The sequence below is a fragment of the Acipenser ruthenus genome, chromosome 4, assembly GCF_902713425.1.
Source record: "Acipenser ruthenus chromosome 4, fAciRut3.2 maternal haplotype, whole genome shotgun sequence".
Lineage (NCBI taxonomy): Eukaryota > Metazoa > Chordata > Actinopteri > Acipenseriformes > Acipenseridae > Acipenser > Acipenser ruthenus.
The window spans coordinates 55,368,051-55,392,925 of NC_081192.1; the positions used below are offsets into that span (position 1 = coordinate 55,368,051).

At 42.2% G+C, this 24,875-nt stretch overlaps 1 protein-coding gene across 4 annotated transcripts in view; it reads right to left on the reverse strand.

Moving 5' to 3' along the window:
* LOC117399775 (zinc finger protein 704-like) overlaps positions 1-15,426 on the reverse strand; it is a 122,156-nt gene extending 106,730 nt beyond the window's left edge. For 3 of the 4 annotated variants that reach the window (XM_033999148.3, XM_033999147.3, XM_033999146.3), the window contains exon 1: positions 14,816-15,404. In XM_033999148.3, coding sequence (XP_033855039.2) covers positions 14,816-15,073 — 258 coding nt within the window. In that variant the 5' untranslated portion in view covers positions 15,074-15,404. Of the gene's footprint in view, positions 1-14,815 lie in introns of all 4 variants that reach the window. The other variant, XM_033999149.3, reaches the window with a different exon arrangement.
* Positions 15,427-24,875: the final 9,449 nt, after the last annotated feature.

The following is a 24,875-nucleotide window of genomic DNA, read 5'->3' on the forward strand; positions in this document are numbered from 1 at the left end:
GGCTAAAAACAATACCAAAATGTTTTTCCAATATTATAAGAGCAAGAGAACATTCAAAAAGGAGGTTAAATGTCTAAGAGACACAAATGGCCAAACCATAGACAAAGAAAAAAAAATAACAAATATATTAAATGATTACTTTTCACAGGTTTTTACAAAGGAGGATACGGACAACATGCCACACATCAACCTGTTCCTATCCAGTTTTAAATAACTTTAGCATAATAGAGGCAGAAGTGTTAAAGGGACTAGGAGCTCTTAATATAAACAACCCCCCTGGGCCGGATGAGATCCTCCCAATAGTACTCAAAGAAGTTATTTACAAAACCACTAACCAAGATTATGCAACAGTCTCTTGACACAGGGGTTGTACCGACAGATTGGAAAATTGCAAACATAATACCGATCCACAAAAAGGGAGACAAAACCGAACCAGATAACTACAGACCAATAAGCCTGACTTGTATTATATGCAGGGCCGTGTTAAGCCAATGGGCTACATGGGCTGAAGCCCAGGGCCCCGCCTCCTAGGGGAGCCCCTGCCGTCCCTGTAAAGCAGTGGTCCTCAAAGTGGTGCCCGCTGGCAAATTCTGTGCTGCTCGCTTATGCTGTGCTTGTACGTACTCGACATATTTTTTTTTTTCCTGAAGTACCTCTGCAATACGATCATCCAACTGAATATCTGCATTTTCTCTGCGGTAGCCCAATCATTAAATAGCTGGGTGGGACATTAACTCTGTCTGTTTCAGTTGCAGGTACTGACAGTAAGTTTAACCAATAGGAGAATCAAATATCTGCCAAGTTTACGCAGTTGTCCAATCATAATTAAGCAGAGGCCGTTCACGGTATTCTGCATGAAAATTGAAGGCGAGTGAGTAGCCAATGGGAAAGTGAAAGATCCGACAGCTGTCCAATCATTCGTGAGCGAGGCGGGCTGTTAATATGCCGGGTAAGCACTGAATTTCGCCGACTGTTATTGAGAAAAATAATACATTTCAGTATTTAGAATTGAATTTTCTCTATATATATTTTTTTAATTTCACCAGACAAGGGAAACACTGTAGTAGATTTAGTTACAAATCCACTTTCTCAGAATAATTGTACTGGGAGATGAGCGATCTTTAAAAAAGAGTAGTGTTGACAGATTTGACAAATTGACACAAAGCGAGACGCAATCCTCTTATTTTAGTTTATTCATGGTTATCTATGTAAACATGTTATTTAAAAATATTTGCATTGCGTATTTTATATGAATTATTTGAAAAATAAGCGCAGCACATACAATTACTGCCTGAGACTTGGCCTTATCAGCGTAAACAAAGAATAACTCCCACTAAAACTCTATATATAACGTTATACTATAAGAACCTATGCAATAGTCAGCGTGCCCGCAAACAGCCAAGTAAGATCAATTTATGCCCGTGCCCAAATTACTTTGAGGACCACTGCTGTAAAGTCAAACTGATAACGGTTGGCAAATAAAAAAGCACGTACTAAACTAAACAATTTGCCTATTTTTTAAAACATTTTGTGTCCTTTTGGCATGCCGTAGTTATTTGACGAAATAAAAAAAATCTTATGCTAACTCAAATAAGAAAAGCTGAGTAGCGGTGCGAAAAAAAGAAAAAATCACTAAACTCAAACTAGCTAAATCCGAGGAGGTTATAAATAGTACCCCAAAACTCACTAAACTCTTTAAAAGTCAGTGTCAGAAGAATGAAAGTTAGGAAGAGCCACATGAGTCAGAGGAGCAAGCAGAGAGCAGCGAGTCGGTTAGCGCTGAGTGCACAGCCACTACAGCAGAGGAGAAAAACGAGAGCCAGCCATTGAACTGCCAATTTAATGCGAGAGAAACTGACGAAACAGATAATGCTATTGCTAGCTCTGATACGGCATGTTGGGGTCCGATAACTGAGGAGGTGAGGTCGCACAAGGTGAGCAAGTGTCCCCTTATTTGCCAGTAAGACAGTAATTTTTCCGCCTCAGAGAGAATTTAATGAATTACTGAATTTAATGACTCAATCATTTAACTCTCATGTTCACTGAACATGACCTGCTTCGCCAACTGGACTTCACGGACATTAGTAAGGAATTCTTTTTTAAGTTTTAAGGCAAGAAAGCATAAGATCTAGCAATGGTAAGTCAAATGTGTCTTTATACTTTGCAATGTTAAGGAGGCTTGAGAGTAGCGCCGACTACACTATGTTTTTGTCTAATGTCATATCATGCTGTGCTGCCTGATAACATGGTCCCACCGACTACAACTACCGTTGATTTAATTCGAAACGATGCAGTCGGTAATGAGAGCTAGTGGTAGTACCGACTACCATACTATTTTGCATGCCATAGCTACTGTGATGTGAGTGGTAACGCTGTCCACTGTCTATTCGAATGACATTATTGTGTTGGTATTGTATGAGTTTGTGCTTGGGGGGGGGGGGGGGGGGTTCTCCAAGGGGGCCCCTGAAATGTCAAATACCTTAATACGGGCCTGATTATATGTAAACTTATGGAAACTATAATAAGATCCAAAATGGAAAATTACCTATATGGTAACAGTATCCTGGGAGACAGTCAACATGGTTTTAGGAAAGGGAGATTGTGTCTAACTAACCTGCTTGATTTTTTTGAGGATGCAACATCGACAATGGATAATTGCAAAGCATATGACATGGTTTATTTAGATTTCCAGAAAGCTTTTGACAAAGTCCCACATAAAAGATTAATTCTCAAACTGAACGCAGTAGGGATTCAAGGAAATGCATGCACATGGATTAGGGAGTGGTTAACATGTAGAAAACAGAAAGTACTGATTAGAGGAGAAACCTCAAAATGGAGCGAGGTAACCAGTGGTGGACCACAGGGATCAGTATTAGGTCCTCTGCTATTCCTAATCTACATTAATGATTTAGATTCTGGTATAGTAAGCAAACTTGTTAAATTTGCAGACGACACAAAAATAGGAGGAGTGGCAAACACTGTTGCAGCAGCAAAGGTCATTCAAAATGATCTAGACAGCATTCAGAACTGGGCAGACACATGACAAATGACATTTAATTGAGAAAAGTGTAAGGTACTGCTTGCAGGCAATAAAAATGTGAATTATAAATATCATATGGGAGATACCGAAATTGAAGAAGGAATCTATGAAAAAGACCTAGGAGTTTATGTTGACTCAGAAATGTCTTCATCTAGACAATGTGGGGAAGCTATAAAAAAGGCCAACAAGATGCTCGGATATGTTGTGAAAAGTGTTGAATTTAAATCAAGGGAAGTAATGTTAAAACTTTACAATGCATTAGTAAGACCTCACCTAGAATATTGTGTTCAGTTCTGGTCACCTCGTTACAAAAAGGATATTGCTGTTCTAGAAAGGGTGCAAAGAAGAGCGACCAGAATTATCCCGGGTTTAAAAGGCATGTTGTATGCAGACAGGCTAAAAGAATCAATCTGTTCAGTCTTGAACAAAGAAGACTATGCAGTGATCTGATTCAAGCATTCAAAATTCTAAAAGGTATTGACAGTGTCGACCCTGGGGATTTTTTCTACCTGAAAAAAGAAACAAGGACCAGGGGTCACAAATGGAGATTAGATAAAGGGGCATTCAGAATAGAAAATAGGAGGCACTTTTTTACACAAGAATTGTGAGGGTCTGGAACCAACTCCCCAGTAATGTTGTTGAAGGTGACACCCTGGGATCCTTCAAGAAGCTGCTTGATGACGTTTTATTCAGTTAAAATAACATAATGGTATTACCTTGTGTTTAAGCTCCAAGCTGCTTTGTGTGTCCCTCTTCATTGAGATTATTTTATTCCCAAACTGCATTGATTCTATATTCTTAACTATACACTTGAATGTGAACATGTGGTTTGGAATGTATGCAAAGCTCACTTTTGACCACTTCAACACCTAGGCGATTCGTTTGGTCAGTCCAAAGGTTTAACATTAAACTGAAAACTCGCTCCACGAATGCCTTACTGTATGGCACAGAAACATGCTGAACAATTCTCAAGGTATTTGGTCCTTCTACTGTCCTGAAAAATGCCGGTGAGACTGTCATCTTTCATTATGCCAGGGCAGCAGCCGAGATAGAACTCCCTGTACACGGGGTCTGCTTTATTGTAATTCTTTAGTTTTGTTGATAGCCTACAGTATAGAAGGCCGTTTGGCTAGCATTGTGATGGCTAGTACAGTAGCAGGGAGTACAATGCAGCGCAACTTGCATTCAGGGAAAGAACAGTAATGAACTTTTCATTGAGACAGGAACTGTGTTTAAAAACTGTACACGGTAGCCTATTTATGAAATTATTTCAGTTTCAGTTGAAATGTGTATATTTTGTGACAACTGTAAATTGCCCTGGGTAAGGGCATCTGCTAAGAAATAATGATAAATAATATTAAAAATAAATAAATAATAATAATAATAATAATAATAATAATAATAATAATAATAATAATAATAATAATAATAATAATAATTAAATCAGGTTAACATTACTATTGCAGGCATTACTGTAGATTAATTATGGTTTCTGAATAGATGAGATGTCGGGAGCTACACACCAACCATTTAATTATTGGAAGTAAAAAATATTGTGGGAAAGTACATCGGTCATCAGACCAAATTAATATTATTTATTTATTTATGTATTCATTCATTCATTCATTCATTCATTCATGTGCTGCTTTGAAATAAAAATGTGTTTTAATCTACTTGATTAAAAATCTATTTGTTTTTACATGGAATGTCTTACATTTATACTTGTTTAAGTGTATAAATGGAGAACAGGATTCTATTGTATTTCAAGCTGGATATCTCATACAGAGGCACCTTAACTTGTTGTGAATTGGCACTCTGTTTAGCCCATACTGCGTGGCATATATGGTGTGTTACAAGGTTTATGCTAATTAGAAGGTTACTCCACCATACAGTATTTCTGCATCTATTAAGTTTAGTGACTAAGGTGTTAATCACTGGATGAAACCACGTGAAGTGGTCTTCCTTTCTCACGCAGTATAATGTCCAAAACACTGCCGTTTAGTGAATGAAGCCCTAAGAGTCCTGGTACAAATCTTGGGCAGAAATCACTATAAGATCAAGTTCAGTATCACACTATATTTGGGTAATTCTGTGCCAAATCAACCAAAATTTGATGTTCAATGATATCAAAAGGACACCAAAATATCAAGCATTCCAAGTTTGAATGTGACTGTTTATTAGCAGGATAGTGGGTGTCAGCTGTTTTCAGAGGACCCAAGTGCAATGTGGCATAATAGACAGCTCCATCGGGAACAGATCACAAAACAAAGTTCCTTCGGTGCTTGTTTCCTTAATCTGAACAAAATCAAGACGTGTACCCCTCCTGATGATAATGAAACAGTCACGATGGAATTATATATGAACGGAAATGCACAACTATAAAATAAATATAACTATAAAATAGTACAAGATATTTCTCTCTACAAATGAACTATTTTTAGTCATGCTGATAGTTTTTGAATACTGATGAAACATATCCATCAACACCATCATCATCACTCAGTCCAAAGACAATTCTGCTCTGTATCTTTGAACATTTTATAAACTTGTAATTCCTGGCTTTCTTCACAGCAATGAACCGACATTCAAGAAACCCTGATGTCAAAAACACCTCATCACTGGATCTTTGGGTTCTGGCAAACCTCTCTGACACACATTAATGTGTACGCTTCTATAAACATTGATAACTGCAGAACCATTATTGCCATCTTTGATAAAATACTCCACCTGACCAAAACTGACCTCTCCACCATTTTCTTCAAAACTTACTAAATAACTCACAGAGCTCTGTTTGTTTTTGTAGATGAGGCTATGATAAACTTCACAATTTCTCATCATCCATTGGGCAACCATGATCATGTCCATTTGAGCAGAGAAACCTTCGATAATGATGTCTGTGTGAGGAATTCCAAACTTGACACCATCATTCAAAGTTACCAATTTTGTTGCAGTTTCAGGTTTCAAAAGGTGTTCTATAAATTTGTAGCATCTTCATTGCCTTGAGCAATGTCCAGTGCATGCTTAGTTGCATGTTGAGCAATGGCCAGTCTCTTCACAATTTCTTCAGATATACCACGAGTGCCATGGAACAAATTATTATTATTATTATTTATTTCTTAGCAGACGCCCTTATCCAGGGCGACTTACAATTGTTACAAGATATCACATTATACATTATTTCACATTATTTTACAGACAATTCCCCATTTATACAGTTGGGTTTTTACTGGAGCAATCTAGGTAAAGTACCTTGCTCAAGGGTACAACAGCAGTGTCCCCCACTAGGGATTGAACCCACAACCCTCCGGTCAAGAGTCCAGAGCTCTAACCACTACTCCACACTGCTGCCCAAATACTGATGCACAAATGCTTAAGATGTGCCAGCACAGACTCAAAAACAAAACCAGTATGAAGAATTAAAGGTCCATGCCCTCTCACTTGCTTAGCTAGGTGGGTCAGGGAGTGGGAGATGTATGTTCCGTCTGTAACGCCAAATAGGACTGGAAGAAGTCTAACATAACTTTGTAGCATTGCCTCAGCCAAAGAGATTTCAGTGTTGGTTATGTTATCTTTACACAAAGTCCATACACCAGTGACAAGAAGGGTATGGGTAAAAATATTCACTGGGAAGTACTCCCTTAAAAATGTGCAGTTCTGCATGGAGGGAGTAGCTGTTTTCATTGGCTTTCCATTTGTTAAATTCTTCAAATGATCTGAGCTTACTCTTGAAATCATGGGGAAGACACATTTTCTTCAGTCTCATACCAAGCCTTTCTTTTTTCATTGCTGATCGAAACTTCACTTGGACAATCCCCTTTCCGCTATTTAGTAAGGCTTCTAGTGCATTCACCTTCAAGGACTTGGTGCATAGTCTATGGGTAACATCTTGGGTATCTAAAATGTTGTGCACAGGTGAACATTCCATAATTCCAAACACAGCTTCCCCTATTTCTGATGCAAGTTGAGCATGCATCATACAGTCTGCTTGATTCCTTTCCACGGCCTGCTAATCATTTTCCTGGCTGAAAAAACACACTACAACCACATTTCATTGTGGATTTTAAAGTTGAGAGATGGCCCTTTGGCCATGAGGTCAGCTACTTGTTCATTTACAAAATGTTTGAATTTCTGATTAGGGACCTCCTCAACAGAGAACCTTTCTTGGAGAGCCTTAACTTCTTCTACAAAGAGAGTCTGAAATAATTGCATATTTGGCTTCTTTTTACCATACCAGAGCCCTCAGAGCAAGATATTTTATTAAACATATCTCAAGCTAAGCGGTAACTCCACTATAAAGCTTTGAATGGGCCACAGTGATATATATTTTTATTTCAATGCAGGAACACCATCCACATGCCAATAAAGAGCAACAGGAAGACTGCCATCTAGCATGGCAACAGCACTATGACTTTGATACACTGTGGCTTAGATAAAATGAAAGCATGGAAAAGGCAAGGGAAATGAATGGGAGGATTGTCTAAGTTGGAGGGTTGTTTTTCTTGTTTCCCTCTCTACCCCCTTAAATAGTTGCTTAAATACAAGCAAGTGCTGTTTGTGTAATATGATGCCTATTATATTGTTTCTTTGTTTTCTGGCAAATAAAATTGGTTTGTCAGAATGTTTGTAAACTGTGTGTTTTCTTTGCAGTAGTACCTGAAAATGGTTTTATCATAGTCCACATCTTTGTTTCATGAGATCTTGCAGGACTGTTCCTGCAAGATGTTCAAGGTGTTCGGTAGGATCTTGTAGAATGTAGAGGTTCCTAAGCAGAGTCTTGTACAATATCCTGTGTAAGATTCTGCTCAGGAATCACTACATCCTATAAGTTCCTGAATAGATAATTGTAGAAGACCCTTATCAGGAATCAGATCAAACAGGATCTTAGGATCATGTAGAATTCTTACACAGACCTGTATGATCTAGAGGAGGATTATATGGTAGGATCCTCGATTATAATTGTACATTGTGAATCCTACAGGATATTGTACATGATGTTACAAAATCCTGTACAGGATGCAGTAAGATCCTGTAGGGTCTTACAAGGATTGTATAGGACATCTACAGGATCTCGCCAGGATCTTACCAGTATGCTGTAGGAACATACAAGCATCCTACACGATCCTACAGGTTCTTACAGGATACTGACAGGATCCTACAAGTACTCTTCCAGACTGCTACAGGATCCTGTGCAAGATCTTGCAAGATATTGTAGGATCATGTGCATGATCTTACAGGATCTTACAAGATCTTGTAGGGTCCTATGTAGGATCTTACAGAATATTGTAGGGCCATACAAGATCATATGTAGGACCTTACAGGACCTTGTAGGGCCTAAAGGATCCTGTGCAAGATCTTACAGAATCTAGTACAATATCTTATTGTAGGATCCTATGGGATCCTTCAGGATCTTATACAGGATCCTGTTCAAGATTTCTACCAGGGTATTATTTTACTGTGACAGGGTAGATGAAATCACTGCACTGAAAAGGCTGGTGGAGGGGAACAATGTACATCTGGTTCCAATCCCAGGTAATCGGGTAGGTGGCGGAGCTAAAGTGTACAAAAGGGTCAGCCTTTCCACTAGTCAGGGCAGTGTTCCTGGGACCAGGAGAGACTTTACACCTGCAGACTAAATAGGTACACGGTGCTCCAGACCTTCACAAGCTTGCCTATGCTCCAGACAATTGAAGAGCGTTACCTGCCCTGCAGCAACCTTACCGGGACTGAACCACTAGCTGAGCTGTTTTTGAGACTAATCGCCGTCAGCGCTGTGTCTGCCTGCCTGGGAATTACTGTGAGCGGACCATTGTTGTAAATAGGCGAGTCCGTTTAAAGTACACTGTTTTATTTTGTTTTAGATTTTCTTTTGTTTGTGAAGAATTGTAAATAAAAGCAAGTTTTTGTTCACCTAACCCTATACCTCTCTGTGTGTCAGCCAGAGGCCTTCCACATACATATTGCACTGACTGCGGATCTTTAGATGATTTAACAGGAGTTTGATCTTATCTTGCAGTACCATTATTCTAACACAAGGAAACGATGGTACGCATGGTCCAGCGTGTGCGCGAATCTCCATACATAAATCACATACTTTCTGTTGGAATGTGCGTACGCACGGTTTAGAAGGGAATACTTGCGTATGCACAAATTAATAATATAGGTGCAGGATGGGGTCCAACCCATGCTGACATCATGGACCAAAAAATAGAACTTCAGTTTTGCTAAAATTTTATTTAAGATCATTCGGAGACATCCAAATTTGCACCTCAAAAGACTCTGCTCTATGTTTCGCTACAATGTTTAAAAAGACTGAAACAGTATATTTACAGTATAGAAAATATCTTAACTTTATATAATCCGCTTATTAGGGTCTGCCACAACAACAAACATCCTTTCAATTCATCATTGAATTTTTGGAAAAGATTTTCTGGAATGACAGCCTACATTGTTTTATCATTACAGTAAATATAATATAGACTGACTTTGTGAGTTATTCATAAATTTGTCATATAGCCTACACAGATTCTGTTTGTGGTTAAATTGAGCTTTTTTGAGGTAACTTTGAAGTATTATTTTACAAAACTAATGCTGAACTCGGTTTGTACTGTGCTCTAGATTTCCATTACATGAGAGTAGATGTTAAAACTTCATGCTGATTTGAACTCGGCTCTCGCCAAGATAAGCACCAACTAAGACGTAGCTTTACAGTAAACTAATGTGATCCATCTGTGTCTCCATCCATTTGCGTTTCCTTCCATATGATAATGTAGGTATCCTTCTGCCTGGTGTTGATGGCTGAAGTGTAATGCTGGCTCCAGGGATCAGCTTATTTTGCCTCCCTAGCGCATCAGCCCACACAACGGCTGCGATGCTGGCTCCGGGGATCAACCATAGTGCAGTCTCCCCAGCGCATCAGCATGACAACCATCTGGATTGAGCTAAGTAGGGTACATCTCTGGGGTCTTCAAGTGAGGCACCTTCCATCCTTGGTGTTTCGTCGACTAGCCCACGACACCTCAAGAGAGCTCGACGGTGATTCTGGCGTTCCAGCATCACCCCCCTCCGTCCCCCACTCAACTCAGCCCAGCTTACTAACCCGTACATCAGTGTTTTTTTCTTTCTATTGTGCTTGAGATCCCCAACCAGAATCTTTCCGTCTCAACGACAGCCAGTTGCTGCTCCTCTATGCTGCTTCAGATAAGTTCTTCATTGTGCGACGTAACTCTTGGCCACTGAATCCGACGTCTCTGAGAAACCGGGTTTTAGAGTGTGCTACAAATCCTCGACAACCCACTTCCACTGGGTAAACCCGGACTCTCCGTCCTCGCTGTTCTGCTTCAATGGCTCGTTGAGCATACCGCAGTTTCTTCCCATGGCACTGTTAACTCTACCAGGTGAACAAGGCATGCTGATCCAGACCACAAGACAATATCTGGTCAAATGTCAGGTGGAAAAATAAGCTGTTGACCAACATCTGCCAACATTTTCCAGTCTCTAGTAGCTTTCAGTTGTCCTGGGCGAGGCTTGGTTGTAACACCTTTTCTTGGCAGTTGCTCTCCTGGGCGGAGGAATGTTGTCTTTCGTGTGTAATGTTTTGATGGAACTGGTGGCAACTTATTGGTCATGTTACGCTTGTCTTCCAATACTAAGGCCAAACATCGCAGCACCAAGTAAACCGTCCTTGGCTAAGAGCCACCTTACATGCTGTCTAAATGTGCCTTAATGTTGCAGGTAATGAACACAAAGGACATGTGGGATCCTCTCCTACCCAGAGGTTTAGGTTCTGTGGTGATGGGAGAACATCATATGTTGACATGATGAGGAAACTGATCCTGCTCTGTTCCATTGCCCATAGGTCTTGCCAGCCGATCTTGCGTTGTTCCACACTCTCCCATCTCATCCATTCTCCCTGCTTGGCCTGGGAAACGGCCTTTACGCACCTCATCCTCTCCTCCTGCTTTTGCACCTTGTTGACTACCAGCTTCCTCCGTTGAGCTGGGGCTGCCTTGTGTCATGTAGGAGGAGCTGAACTGAGACCAAGACCCCCTCTTCCATGCTGAATTTGCCCCATGATATCACCGATTCGAAGGGCAGCCTTTGCATCTTCTACGGCTTTCTTTGCCACCCACTTTCTTCCAGTTTTCAACACAGGTGCTGCCTCCCTTACGCATTTGTTGCGTGATTCAACTAATGTCATTTCCAGTCGGACCTTGGCGCACTTAAACTCCTCGTAGCTGCAGCATTCCTTCGTCTAGTTAAACATTAATAGATAGTGTACAGAGTTTCACTGATAAGATATAAATGACAGTTTGTTCTGTTTATCAATTCTTTATTGTGAAGCTAATTTTAATAATTTTAATAATTGACCCGGGTCCCAGCGACCCACCTCAGGATGTGGGTCAACACGTTTTGACCCGGGCTGAGCGAGGCATAATGCACAAATGAGCCCACGCAATAACAGTCGCACCTGCGTGAAGGTTTCACTTCCATAAGGAACATTTCTTTATTCTGTTTAGCCATATTTTTGTTGATTGAGACACACATTAGCCAGATTGCAGCAGGGATGAAGAAACATTTGTTCTAATCAACATTTGGGCCAACGGTTCAATCCAGAAAAGCTTGGATGAGAGTCTGTAACAAAATTGTGCACTTGCGTCTGTCACCCAGGTGTGAAATCGCGTACCCGACCCGCATAACACCGGGTCCTGACCCGGGCAGGTTCCAACCCGGGTAGAGCATGCCAGTGTGAAAGGGGCTATATATATATATAAAAACAGCTCAGCTATTCGTTTGCCCCTTAAAAACACAGATCCAGACACCAAAACTTTGATTTGAAGCGCTACTGCGCACTTTACTTTTTACAACACAAAACAAGACAAACAAAACAAAAGCCTACTTCAACATAGAGCCTAACTTCACTTACACAGAGCCCTGTCTCACACAAACTTTCACAAAGTTTTCCTTTCTTTTCTTTTCTTTTCTTTTCTTTTCTTTTCTTTTCTTTTCTTTTCTTTTCTTTTCCTTTCCTTTCCTTTCCTTTCCTTTCCTTTCCACAGCCAAACTCTCCTATACCAGCTCCCTGGTGATCTCCCCCTTAATGAGCTGGAAGCACTCTTTTTATAGTTTGTGGCTGTTCCCAATTAACACCAATTACCTTGTTTGGGAACAGCCACATTGTCACATGTTTTTGGCAGGGAGGGGAATTAACCCCGTCCCTGCCAACCACCACCAAAACACAAACAATACCCAAACTATTTACATTTACAGCCCTTGCTCTGTTACAATATATATATATATATATATATATATATATATATATATATATATATATATATATATATATATATATATATTAAAATACATCACAATTCAAAAAAATTTTGTGCTGCATTTTGTAATCTGTGTGATTTATTAGATCAAGAAATTTGGATCTCAAATACCAATTTTGTCCCCTGCTGTGAATGAGCACCTGTACATGCAGGACAGGTTTTAATTCTATTAATATTCAAGCCATCACATATGCCAAAATGTCTGTGTTAGATGCTGTCATTCGATACCCTGGGAGTACAAACGGCAGTTTAATTTGGGCAAATTGTGATATTTGCCAATCGCTTTGCTATTGGAGATATTGGGAGACAGTGGGTAAGATAATTATAATAATAATAATAATAATAATAATAATAATAATACTGTAACTTATAACGATCTGTTTCCATCATTGCTTACTTAGATGGATAGCAAAAGACATGTTTACTTACATTGGGTTAAAGGCAGCAGCTTCTATCTGCTGTTTTTTTTTTCACTCTCAATACCAGCAACAGCTACTCAACCAGTTATATTTACACAATTTTTCATCGTCATATGAGGTTTTTTCAATCTCCATTCTTTTAATTTTGTTCTACTTACTAGATCTATCATTTTTTTCTTATTTCAGGTAATGTTCTCTGCTCCACTCTTAAAGCATTTACTGCATCCGTGATTATCTGCCACTTCCAGACAACTTGACAAAATAGAACAGATTTGTGTTGGCCAACCATTTCTATAATTGTATCAATTTCTTCTTTGAAAAAAAAATAGTTTTCTTTTGCACCCGCCATTGTGTAATTATCTAATCGATCACTGAGCATTAAAGTGGATTACCGATTATTGAATTTTTTTTAAGTGCAGATTGCAAAACAGTCATCACAAGTGAAGACACTGCAAAGTGCTTTATGAAATGCACACAGCGATGACCTCTGCGTCCTCGCAACCACATCGCAATCGTTGGACCTTTATGAAACGGGCCCCAGGATCACTAATAGGTAATATGCTGATGTTGAACCTAGAAGAGCAGTTCTGTGTGTGCAGTAAGTACCAAAAAAGTATTTATAATGCCTCTCGACAAAGGTGCTTGTATATGGGTACCAGCTGCACCCCCTTAAATGCAGGTACCCCCAGTCAGACTTCAGATATGACCATCAGTAAAGTGGCTGCTCAGGTAACACTGTTTGATTGAAAATCACAGTTTCTAATGAAGCTGTAAACCCACTTCTAACCTGCTGTAAAACTTCCAGAATTGTCATGGATTATCTTGAGCAGAGAGATTATGCACAGATCCTTAATCTCATAGAACACCTTTATGTCCTTCTAGTACATTGTGTTGTACAGTGTTTTAACCCACCATGTGACATCAGAGACCAGAAAGCATCCCCCATGACATCATCCACTGTCTGATTGGAAGCAGTAAAGATTGCATTAATGCTAGGAGCCCATATTCGATAATGAGACGTTCATTTGGACCACTTTCAAACTGTATGGAAAACTGATCTCCAGAGACCAGGCCTATTGGCATTTTGATTTCCATGGGTCTTGTGAAATCTCAGTAGCATTTCAGTAACGTAATAATAATTATATCATATCAACATCTGAAACAGAAATTGTAATATAATTTACCATACTATATAGTGTTGGTCCTGATAGTCACAGAAGTTTATTTTAACTTGGATGGACATTGTCTCTAGATCCCACATGGGTTCCACAGCCCACCAGAGACAAGGAACAAGCATACCACTATATAATGTGGAGTCACTTGGACAAACACTGGGTGTAATGCTTAGCTGTTTATACTTCAGAAAATATTGGTGTAAAGATGGTTTTGTTTTCTTTTAATACTGGGAATCCACTGTAAAGCACCACAGTGACCAATACAACAATTGTTTTATCTTTGTGAAGACTTTGAGGCCGTTTTAGGTATGACTGCTCATATATACACTATAATAATCCATCTTAAAACAAGTTTTCTTGTAATTATAACAGTGCCAGTCATTTAATGCTATGGTAAAATGTGAATGACAGAATGTATTTAGGACATACATAATCTGTCAATAACCGTAACCATACCAATAAAGAAATAAAGACTAAAAACAAGTTCAGTTCAAGTGCACACCATTCGTTTCTTCTTATCACGAAGTGGGGGGGGGGGCTGTAGCTGCAGCATTTGCATTAGAAATACTCAAGAGCACATAACTTGTGCAGCAAATGTGTTCGACTACCTTCACCCCCTTTCTTCACGCAGAGCCTTTACTTTAGAACTACCGCATACCCATCAATGCCATGCACCAATACACCCATACAGCAATAGTTTTTGTTCATTTGTGGGCATTTCTGTTCAGACATGCAGCTTTCTTAGCTTGTTCTTAATCCCGTAGAGTGATATCTCGCCAGGATATAACAAAAAGGTCGGAACCCTAAATAGCAGCAAAAGTAAGCTGATCACGAAACAAAAAACATACACACCTTCATGCTAGACCTGAGTTGCGCTTTCCCTGCCATTTGTGCAGGACTCGTGACGATTTCCTCTTCAGAATACTCTTTCAGGGTCCCATCCTGTAGCAACACTGTGTACACGTTACGACGTGATCCCGGTACCGTTTCCCTGTTCTCCAGTTTGACAGATTGAACCACCCCTGGGAGCAGCGCTCCGTCCCCCGTGGGGCTAGGGGCACATACACGGCTCCCAAGAATCGAACGTTTTACCAAACGCCGAGAATGCATAGCAGGTTTTTTTTTTTTTTTTTAATTAAATGTTGTCTACAGGACGATTAAATAAAATAAACATTTATAAAAAAAAATAAAACAACAGAACAAATATGACGAATATGAACTTACTAGTGCAACAACACTGCAATGGAAATAACTGTTTCGGTCTTCAAATATGCTTCAGAAATATATTTAATAAAAAAAAAAAACGTGTTGATATCGCATAAGATTAGAAATCAGGACTATGTAGGAAATATTGTATAAACACACCCTTGATCTGGCCGGCTACAGATCCTTCTTCACTCGAGTTGTTTATTTTCCTAGCCATTCCCCAAAGCCCTGTGTAGTAAAGCAGAAACGTATGGAGTGGAGTTAAGTGTGGCTTGGAATTACAACGTACAATTAATTAACTGCATCGAGTGAATAAAACAAGAAGGACACGACAATAGTGACAAAGGCGTAATGAAAATGTTTTTTTTATTTTATTTTTTCAAAATCACTTTGAAGATACAAGGAGCTTCACTTTATTTCAAGTTTCACGTTTCCTTTTGAACTCCGGTCCAGCCTTTAAACTCCATTCCAGTCAGTTGGACGTCAGTCTCTCCCTCTTAGTGGAATGCTGCCTGTAAACATGTGCTGCTCCACGGCCTAGCTGTTTTGATTGGTGGGAAATGTTCATGCCGCCACTATTTACTCTCTTTTGCAGAGATGTAAATTTCCATTCAAGCCATAGTACACAATGGAGCAAAGACAGAAGGAAGGTTTATTCAAAATTACAAAGAGAGAAATAGTTAAGGACTGGGACGCGAGACAGGCAAATGGAGAACAATAGTGACAAACATCACTGCCCCCCAGGTTTTGTTTTTATTACGTTATTTCACGAAGCTTATTCAGAAGTTAGAATTAGAACCTCGATCGTGAGCAGTCATGTTTTTAAAAAAATATGTCTCTTTGTTTTGCGAGATGTGACCATTTTTATTTGCGTGTGTGCAGGGGAGGTAGGCAAGTACAATACAAAGATCCATTGAGTTTTTCTTCTGTGCAGTTGTACCACCGAAACATGATAAAGGATTTTACTAAAAATACTATAATTATTCACAAGCTTGTATCAGTAAGCAGTACAGTATCCGTAAATATTTAAGCTTACGTTACTACCGTGGCAGGGATCTGTTTTGGGTACGTGCAGTAAAGAAAGGGGTGGGAGTGGCATGTTTGCCTTGTGCTGCAGCAGCCTTTACCTCCTGGGATTAATCACAGCTCTTAGGGTTTTAGGTGTATGTACTGTACTGTTGAGATATACCGGTATATGTACTGTTTAAACTTTATTACATCTAATAGCTTGCTAAAGGTGTATTTATAATTAAAATGTATATGTTTCAACAAGACGAATGTAAAATACTAGGTTCATAACAATTAAAACATTCCTAGTAAACTTATTTACAAAAATGATAACCCGAAATCGGTTATGAACGGTATATTGTGATGTTTTCCAATATATTCACGTTTATTTGTATGTAAAAATTAAACTTTAATTTTCATATAATTCATGAAAGAGTTTGTGTTATGGTGTTGAAGGTTCCTTTTAATTTTCGTAGTGCCAGGTCACTGCTGATAGGCTCTACTTTTCAAGTTATTATCCCCCTATATTTTTAATATGTATATTATTAATTTTTAGGGCTGTAACGAAGGGTACATTTTGACCTTCGAAGGTTCAGAACACATGACCGAACGTTCAAAAACTTCGATAGTACTGTAGCGTGCACGGGGGCAGGCAGCAGCAGGGCTGGTAGGTGACGTAATCACACACATAGTCTTAAGCCTGACATACGCTCCTTGCAAAGGAACTGGCTCATCTGTACAGCGATATTGATGCTATGCTTTAGTGCAAGATGACCCAGGTTCGCGCCCGCCCTCCGCCTGTGTGCGGATTGCCTCGCCCTGTGTGATGCGCCTGGCTGCATTAACCGAGATTGCCACATTGGTGTCAGCAGTGGACGCAGGTACCCCGGCAAGCACTCGTCGGACTGTAGCCTGGTGAGCAAGTCTGGGACGGACTTGAGGCTGGCAGGGGAGAGTGTAGCGTGAAGGGGGTAGGCAGCAGCAGGACTGGTACGTGACGTAATCACATACAGAGACATAAGCCCGATATACGCTCCTTGCAAAAGAGACGGCTCATTTATACAGCGGGATCGGCGCTATGCTTTAGTGCGAGAGGTCCCAGGTTCGTGCCCGCCCTCCCCGTGTGTGTGTGGATTGCCTCGCCCTCTGTGATGCGCCTGCCTGCGTTAACCTATTTCGCCACAGTACTATTAATTTGCATAATTTACTGGTCACCGTCACACAGCTACAAGTTTTATATTTGATTGAAAATCCTGTTTTACAGGTATTCCATATAAATGGAGTAAAGCATTCACATGTATTTTTAAAAATGTTACATAACAGTAATCATGTTTTTATAATTTCAATAGAAATAGAAATAGACGTTGTTTATGTACACGTAACTGATGCAGTTTGTGAGACTGAGTATTGTTGGATATTAATGCAATTTTCTGCTATCAATTATAGGCTGAATAAATATGTAGACATTTCTTGTAACATTGTCTTGTTATTGCTAATTTTTCAAAAAATGCTTTCCAGTTCATACAAGTTTTAAATTGCAATTAAGAAATAAACTATCAGCTGTTCATATACAGCTCTTGCTAATTGATTTTTTAACCCAAAAATTAGGGTTGCAACCTTTATAAAAATAATTATTAATTAATACTTGCACTTTATTCATGGGTGAAATTCTCAGCATAAAAGTGCAGATACTCCTATGCGCAGCCGGGTGTAAACATTTGTAAAATTGTAAAAAAAATTAAGCCAATAGGGGCTGACATTTTTAATATAACAGGCACAACTATTAAAGACATGATGTACTGGACTTGGCCATTTTAATCTCCATAGTATTCTCTGAAATCATCCCCATACTTTCCAGACCCTGGCTACTCGCCTACAACAGGACCTGTCCATGATACATTGATAGACTTGGATTAGAACATCTATCCCTGTTGTTTTATTTTTATTTTATTACTTATTACTTATCCCACAATGATATATTATGTGTACTTCTCTGCTCTTCTCAAAGCTGAACAACAGGAAATGTGATGGAATTATTGTTATACATTCTTCAATTGATTTTTCACCATGGGGTGATTTCTTCAATTGATTTTTCACCATGGGGTGATTTCTTCAATTGATTTTTCACCATGGGGTGATCATCGTCGTACACTTTCAGAAGAATGTACAGATTTAAAACAAATAAGTTCTGGTGCTGAGTACCGGTGAGTACCAGCAGAATTTCACCCCTGACTTTACTACTCAACTTTTTTTGCACAATTCAGGGTCCCCTAATGTATCTTTATAACATGTAGTAATTAGTTCCCAAGAGGAAAGGATGTTTGTGTGTCATGTGACTTGCAGGACATGCCCCAGGGAAAGTGACGAGCGTGTGGTTTCAACCGAGGGACTGCTTGGATGAGAAAAAAAAAAGTTCTTTACATATTGTAGCCTACTGTATATGTAGTACAAATTCTCATTTTGTCAACATAAAATAATAAGTATAATTTGCCCTTGTGGCAAAGTGGTAAAGACGTGCAGGTGAGTGCAGTGCAGAATAATCACACAGACAGCGTTGGTACAGGTGCAAGGGTGTTTATTTAATTTAATAAATGTCCAGAGCCTTAAGGCAAACCTGCAAATAATAATAGCCGCTGTATCACTTCTATTTGTAATCCACGGGTTTGACCCGTAACCCCAAAAGTCCCGTTCAGTCACCCGCATAAAACACAAACACAAAGACAGTGCGTGATTCAAGTGCTAGTGGTGAAAACAAAAAGACAGTTCTGGTAGTGCAAAGAGTGAAACGGTGAAGTCCGGGTTTGTCGCTGGCCTGCGGCTGCAGCTCCGGATCGTGCTCAGTATTCCTCAGTGGCTAAATAACACACAAGACACACAAGGTTTTAGACACGAAAACACTCACAGTTTCTTCACTCTACGGGCTCCTCGGTTAGATTGTTTAACCATATACAAAGGAACAGATCACTTAAGCCATGCCCCCTATTTATACCCTCGCCCATGACCCCGAGGTTAACGAGTGCATCCGCTCCTCCAGTCCTCGGATGCCACGCCGCTTACCGTCCGGGTCACTGAGCTCAGGTGCCGTGGCTCCGCCCCCTTCCGAAATGACCGACTTCCACCTACCCTACGGAATAAATTGTCGTGCCATTTCATTAAGGGTACTCTGTTCCTCGTGCACCGTGCCCTCACAGGTCGAGAGGGAGATCTAACACCAAGACTCATTCGCTCTCTATCACATATCCCACCGCTCAGAGTGGAGCCGAAGGAACACTCGGCTAAACCTACCTTTCCCATTACTCCCCCCTCCCGGGAAAAATAATCCGCATTTTGGTGGTCTTTCCCTGCACGGTGTACCATATGGTACATGAAGGGCTGCAATGCCAGATACCACCGAGTTATCCGGGCATTGCTGTCCTTCATTGTGCTTAACCACTTGAGTGGGGCGTGGTCAGTGACGAGATCGAATGAGTGTCCCAGCAGGTAGTATCTCAAAGAGTGAGTAGCCCATTTAATGGCCAAACACTCTTTTTCGACGACGGAGTAGTTGCGCTCCCGAGGGAGCATTTTTTTACTTATATACAGAACAGGATGTTCTACTCCGCCTACCATTTGAGACAGGACTGCACCCAAACCGACATCCGAAGCATCGGTGTGGAGGATGAATCTCTTAGTGAAGTCTGGAGTGATGAGAGCAGGGGCCTGGCAAAGTCTCTGCTTAACAATATCAAACGCCCCCTGACATTCTTCTGACCATTTAATTGAATTTGGTGCGCTCTTCTTAGTGAGGTCAACTAAGGGGTTAACCACTGTGGCATACTCGGGGATAAAGCGGCGGTAATGACCGGCTAACCCCAGTAGCGACCTCACTTGAACCTTGGTTTTGGGGATTGCCGTGTCTACCAAGGCCTGGACCTTGGAGACAACGGGTTTCACCCTGCCATTCCCCATTACAAATCCCAAATACTGTGTTTCTTTCTTGGCAAACGCACACTTTCGCAAGTTAGCTGTCAGCCGGGCTGCCCTTAGAGACTGAAGGACGGCTGTGATCCTAGCCAAATGCTCTTGCCAGGTGGAGCTGTAAATAACCACATCATCAATATACGCTGCCGCATATTCACGATGTGGGTGTAAAACCTGGTCCATTAGTCTCTGGAAGGCAGCAGGCGCACCATGTAACCCAAATGGCATGGTTGTAAAATGAAACAGCCCCTCTGGTGTTGAAAATGCGGTTTTCTCTCTAGAACTACGAGTTAACGGGATCTGCCAATATCCCTTCGTCAGATCCAGAGTGGAAATAAACCTTGCCGTCCCCAGTCTATCTAGAAGTTCGTCGACCCGAGGCATGGGATACGCATCAAACTTGGCAATAGCGTTTACCTTGCGGAAATCAACGCAGAAGCGGTTGGTGCCGTCCTTTTTGGCCACTATCACAATTGGACTGCACCATTCGCTCCTGGAAGGCTCAATCACCCCAAGTTCGAGCATGTCCCATACCTCTTTGCGAACGCCACTCCGTCGACTTTCCGGGATCCGATAAGGTCTCTCTCGCACTGTGACACCTGGGGGAGAGATAATGTCATATTCAGCAAGGTTAGTTGTACCGGGCGTGTTAGAAAAAACATCGCTAAATTTCTCAATTAACCTGCGTAGTTCACGTTGCTGATCAGGAAGTAACTGTTCCCCCATCGAAATGTTCTTTGTGCCAGAGGGTTCCAGCTCGGGCCCTAAATCATCCTCTATATTGCCTGGGGCTATGAATAAAACCTCTCTTGCCTGCCAGGGCTTTAATAAATTTATGTGATAAATTTCTTTTTTATTACGGCGATCGGGCTGTCTAATTTCGTAATTCACCTTTCCTATAGCCCGAATCACCTCATATGGCCCTTGCCATTTAGCACATAGTTTGGATTCTGATGAGGGAAGTAGCAGCATTACCTTGTCTCCAGGCCGAAAAGTTCGGATTAATGCATTTTGATTGTAATGCTGCTGTTGTCGATGCTGAGCCGATCTGAGATTGTCTTGGGCCAAACGACCGACCAAATCTAGGCGATCTCTAAGTAGGAGCACATGCTGCACTACATTTTTGGACGAGTCTTTGTGCTCCTCCCACCCCTCTCTCAACAGATCGAGGATGCCGCGAGGCTGTCGGCCGTACAAGAGCTCGAAGGGGGAGAACCCTGTCGAACTCTGCGGCACCTCTCTCACTGCAAAAAGGAGGTAGGGAAGAAGCGATGCCCAATGTTTTTGCTCTTGATTCACAAATCGTCTCAGCATCGCCTTTAGAGTCTGATTGAAACGTTCCACCAATCCGTCCGTCTGTGGATGATAAACCGACGTTCTGATGGGACGTATTTTTAGTAATTTATATACTTGCTGTAGCGTATTTGACAAGAAATTAGTTCCATGATCAGTCAATATCTCCTTAGGGATCCCTACTCTTGCCATAATCTGCACTAGTTCTTTGGCTATCACAGCAGCACTAGTGGACCTCAATGGAACTGCCTCCGTGTATCGCGTTGCGTAATCTACCACCACTAAGATATGCGTATACCCGGAGTCAGAAGGTAGCAAAGGGCCGACTATGTCCACTGCGATGCGTTCAAAGGGGGTGGAAATAATCAGCAGTGGGACCAAAGGGGCGGGGCGCACTCGACCCGGCGCTACTCGCTGGCAGTCTGGGCATGTGGCTACATATTTCGACACTTCCTTATAAAGTCCTACCCAATAAAATCGAGCCAATATCCGTTCCCTTGTCTTGTCAACTCCGAGGTGCCCCGTAAAAGGGATATCATGCGCCAGCCTCATGACCTCCAGTCGACAAGACGGGGGAACCAATAATTGTGTTACAGGATGTCCTGTGCCCGTGGCCAGGTTTACCCTATATAGTAATTGCCCCTTGATAATGCAGTGTGGAAATACTAGTGCCCCAGCGCCTTCAACATCCTTACCTTCAATGGACCGGACCTGTCCCCAAATGTGCGCCAGTGATGGGTCATTTTTCTGCTCCCACACTAGGTTCACATTTGAGTGCCACATGTCCGGTATATTGAGCGGGGCGGGAGTAACATCTGCCCTTGATGGCCCAGCAACCTCGCCCTCTCGGTCACACTGCGTTCCGACCCCCTTTGACTGACGTTTTTCACCGTTATAGCAGGCTCCCACCAGCCCCCAGCCTTGTCTCATTAACGCTCCCTCCCATTTCCGCAGCCTTCTCTCTTTGTTTGTTTTTTTCGGCCGGAACAGAGGAGAGAACATTTCTGCTTGGAAGGGAAAAACATTACCAATCATTTCCCCTTCTACTTTTTCTGCCACATTTGCGTGTATGGCCGGGACTGCCCTTAATTTCACCAAATCTTTATAATTGGGCCAGTCCCGACCCAGAATAATGGGATGTGGTAGCCTTTCCGCCACCCCCACTACCAGGTGACGTTTAATCGGACCGACCGATAAATATGCTTTTACTGTGGGTTATGTTGCCGTGTCTCCATGGATACAGGAGATCGCCACCTGACCTTGTGGCTGCCACACCATACCGCCCAAGAGAGATGCTCTAATTAAGGTCTGACCACACCCTGTGTCCACTAATGCATGGGTTTTCACATTTCCAAAAATCACCTTAACAATACAAGGCCCCTCCCGACCATTTTTCCCTCGCTTACCCGCTTCAGATGCCAGATTACAGACGGCCACGTCACACTCCATCGCAGACGGGCATGACCTAGCCTGATGACCCGGCTGGCGGCACCTAAAACAGGTAGGGGGAAAGGAGGGTACAGGGTTAAATGGTCTGTCCCGCTGCTGGTATGGCAACGGGGTAGGGGTAGCACCTCTACCCCAGCTGGGGGCCAACCTTGGTCTCCATGAAGAGGAGGCAAGGTCGCCCATTGGGGTCGGTGCTCTTGGAGGTCGTTGAACCGGTCCCGGTGGTGGGGTTGGTGGAGCAGAGAGAGGAGGTGGGGCTCGGCTGCTCCGTTGAGGTGGCAGGGTGAGTAGCCCAGTCTGGGCGGATACCAGGGAGTCCTCGAAGTCCTCTGCGAGTTTTACTGCCTGTTCCAGGGTGTCTGGGTTGTGGCGCCGTATCCACGCTTGGGTCTCGGCGCCGACCACATGACAAAACTGCTCAATAACGATGGCCTCCCCCATCTGGGCAGTTGTTTTTAGCGCCGGGGTGAGCCAGTGTATCGTGGTCACAGAGCTTCTGCGCGACCACCCTGGGGCGTACGTTCAGGGACCTCCTGTACTCCCTGAACCTCACTCGGTGCGTTTCCTCCGTAATGTTAAGACGGCGGAGAATAGCCAGTTTTACCAGGTCATATTGAGTGGCGTCGTCATCCCCCATCGCCTGGTATGCTGCCTGTGCTTCCCCAATCAGGCAGGGTCCCAGCTGGCTTGCCCAGAACTGTCGGGGCCATGACGCGGTGGTAGCCAGCCGCTCAAATGCCACCAGGTATGCTACTGGGTCATCTTCCGCCGTCATTTTGTGCGTCCTCGCTTTGGGCGCTATGAAGCCGCGTTCTGCTAACGCTGTGGGAGGTATTGCCAGCCTGACCCTCTCGATCAGCGCGGTGTACCTCTCCTCTCTCCGTCTCTCCTCCACCTCCCGTTTGCTATCCAGCTTCCAACGTTGGTACAGGTGCAAGGGTGTTTATTTAATTTAATAAATGTCCAGAGCCTTAAGGCAAACCTGCAAATAATAATAGTGTTGGAAGTGATACAGCGGCGTGTATCACTTCTATTTGTAATCCACGGGTTTGACCCGTAACCCCAAAAGTCCCGTTCAGTCACCCACATAAAACACAAACACAAAGACAGTGCGTGATTCAAGTGCTAGTGGTGAAAACAAAAAGACAGTTCTGGTAGTGCAAAGAGTGAAACGGTGAAGTCCGGGTTTGTCGCTGGCCTGTGGCTGCAGCTCCGGATCGTGCTCAGTATTCCTCAGTGGCTAAATAACACACAAGACACACAAGGTTTTAGACACAGACACGAAAACACTCACAGTTTCTTCACTCTACGGGCTCGTTCTCGGTTAGTTCGTTTAACCATATACAAAGGAACAGATCACTCAAGCCATGCCCCCTATTTATACCCTCGCCCATGACCCCGAGGTTAACGAGTGCATCCGCTCCTCCAGTCCTCGGATGCCACGCCGCTTACCGTCCGGGTCACTGAGCTTGGGTGCCGTGGCTCCGCCCCCTTCCGAAATGACCGACTTCCACCTACCCTACGGAATAAATTGTCGTGCCATTTCATTAAGGGTACTCTGTTCCTCGTGCACCGTGCCCTCACAGGTCGAGAGGGAGATCTAACACCAAGACTCATTCGCTCTCTGTCACAGCCCTTTTTGCAACTTAAAGTTTTAAACAAATCATTAAAAACCCTTTATGACTTTAAAGGTGCAGAATACATCCCTCTTAGCCCACAACTTGGCAGCAACAACACCCCTGCCAGTCACCTTAGCAGTGGAGTTGTTCCTGCGCTTCCCTTACCTCCCAGGACGCCTCTACTCCTTCGCAGGACTGGGCTCCCGTTCTCGCCATTTAGTAGCATGGGAACACACACATTAAACAACTGCAGCTCATCTGGTGTGGCTGGATGCTGTAAACAGTGGTTCCCAGCCTTTTTAATGTAGGGACCACCTTGGTGTTTAGATTTTTCACACGGACCATTGCCACACATTTTTCACATTTTGAAACTAATT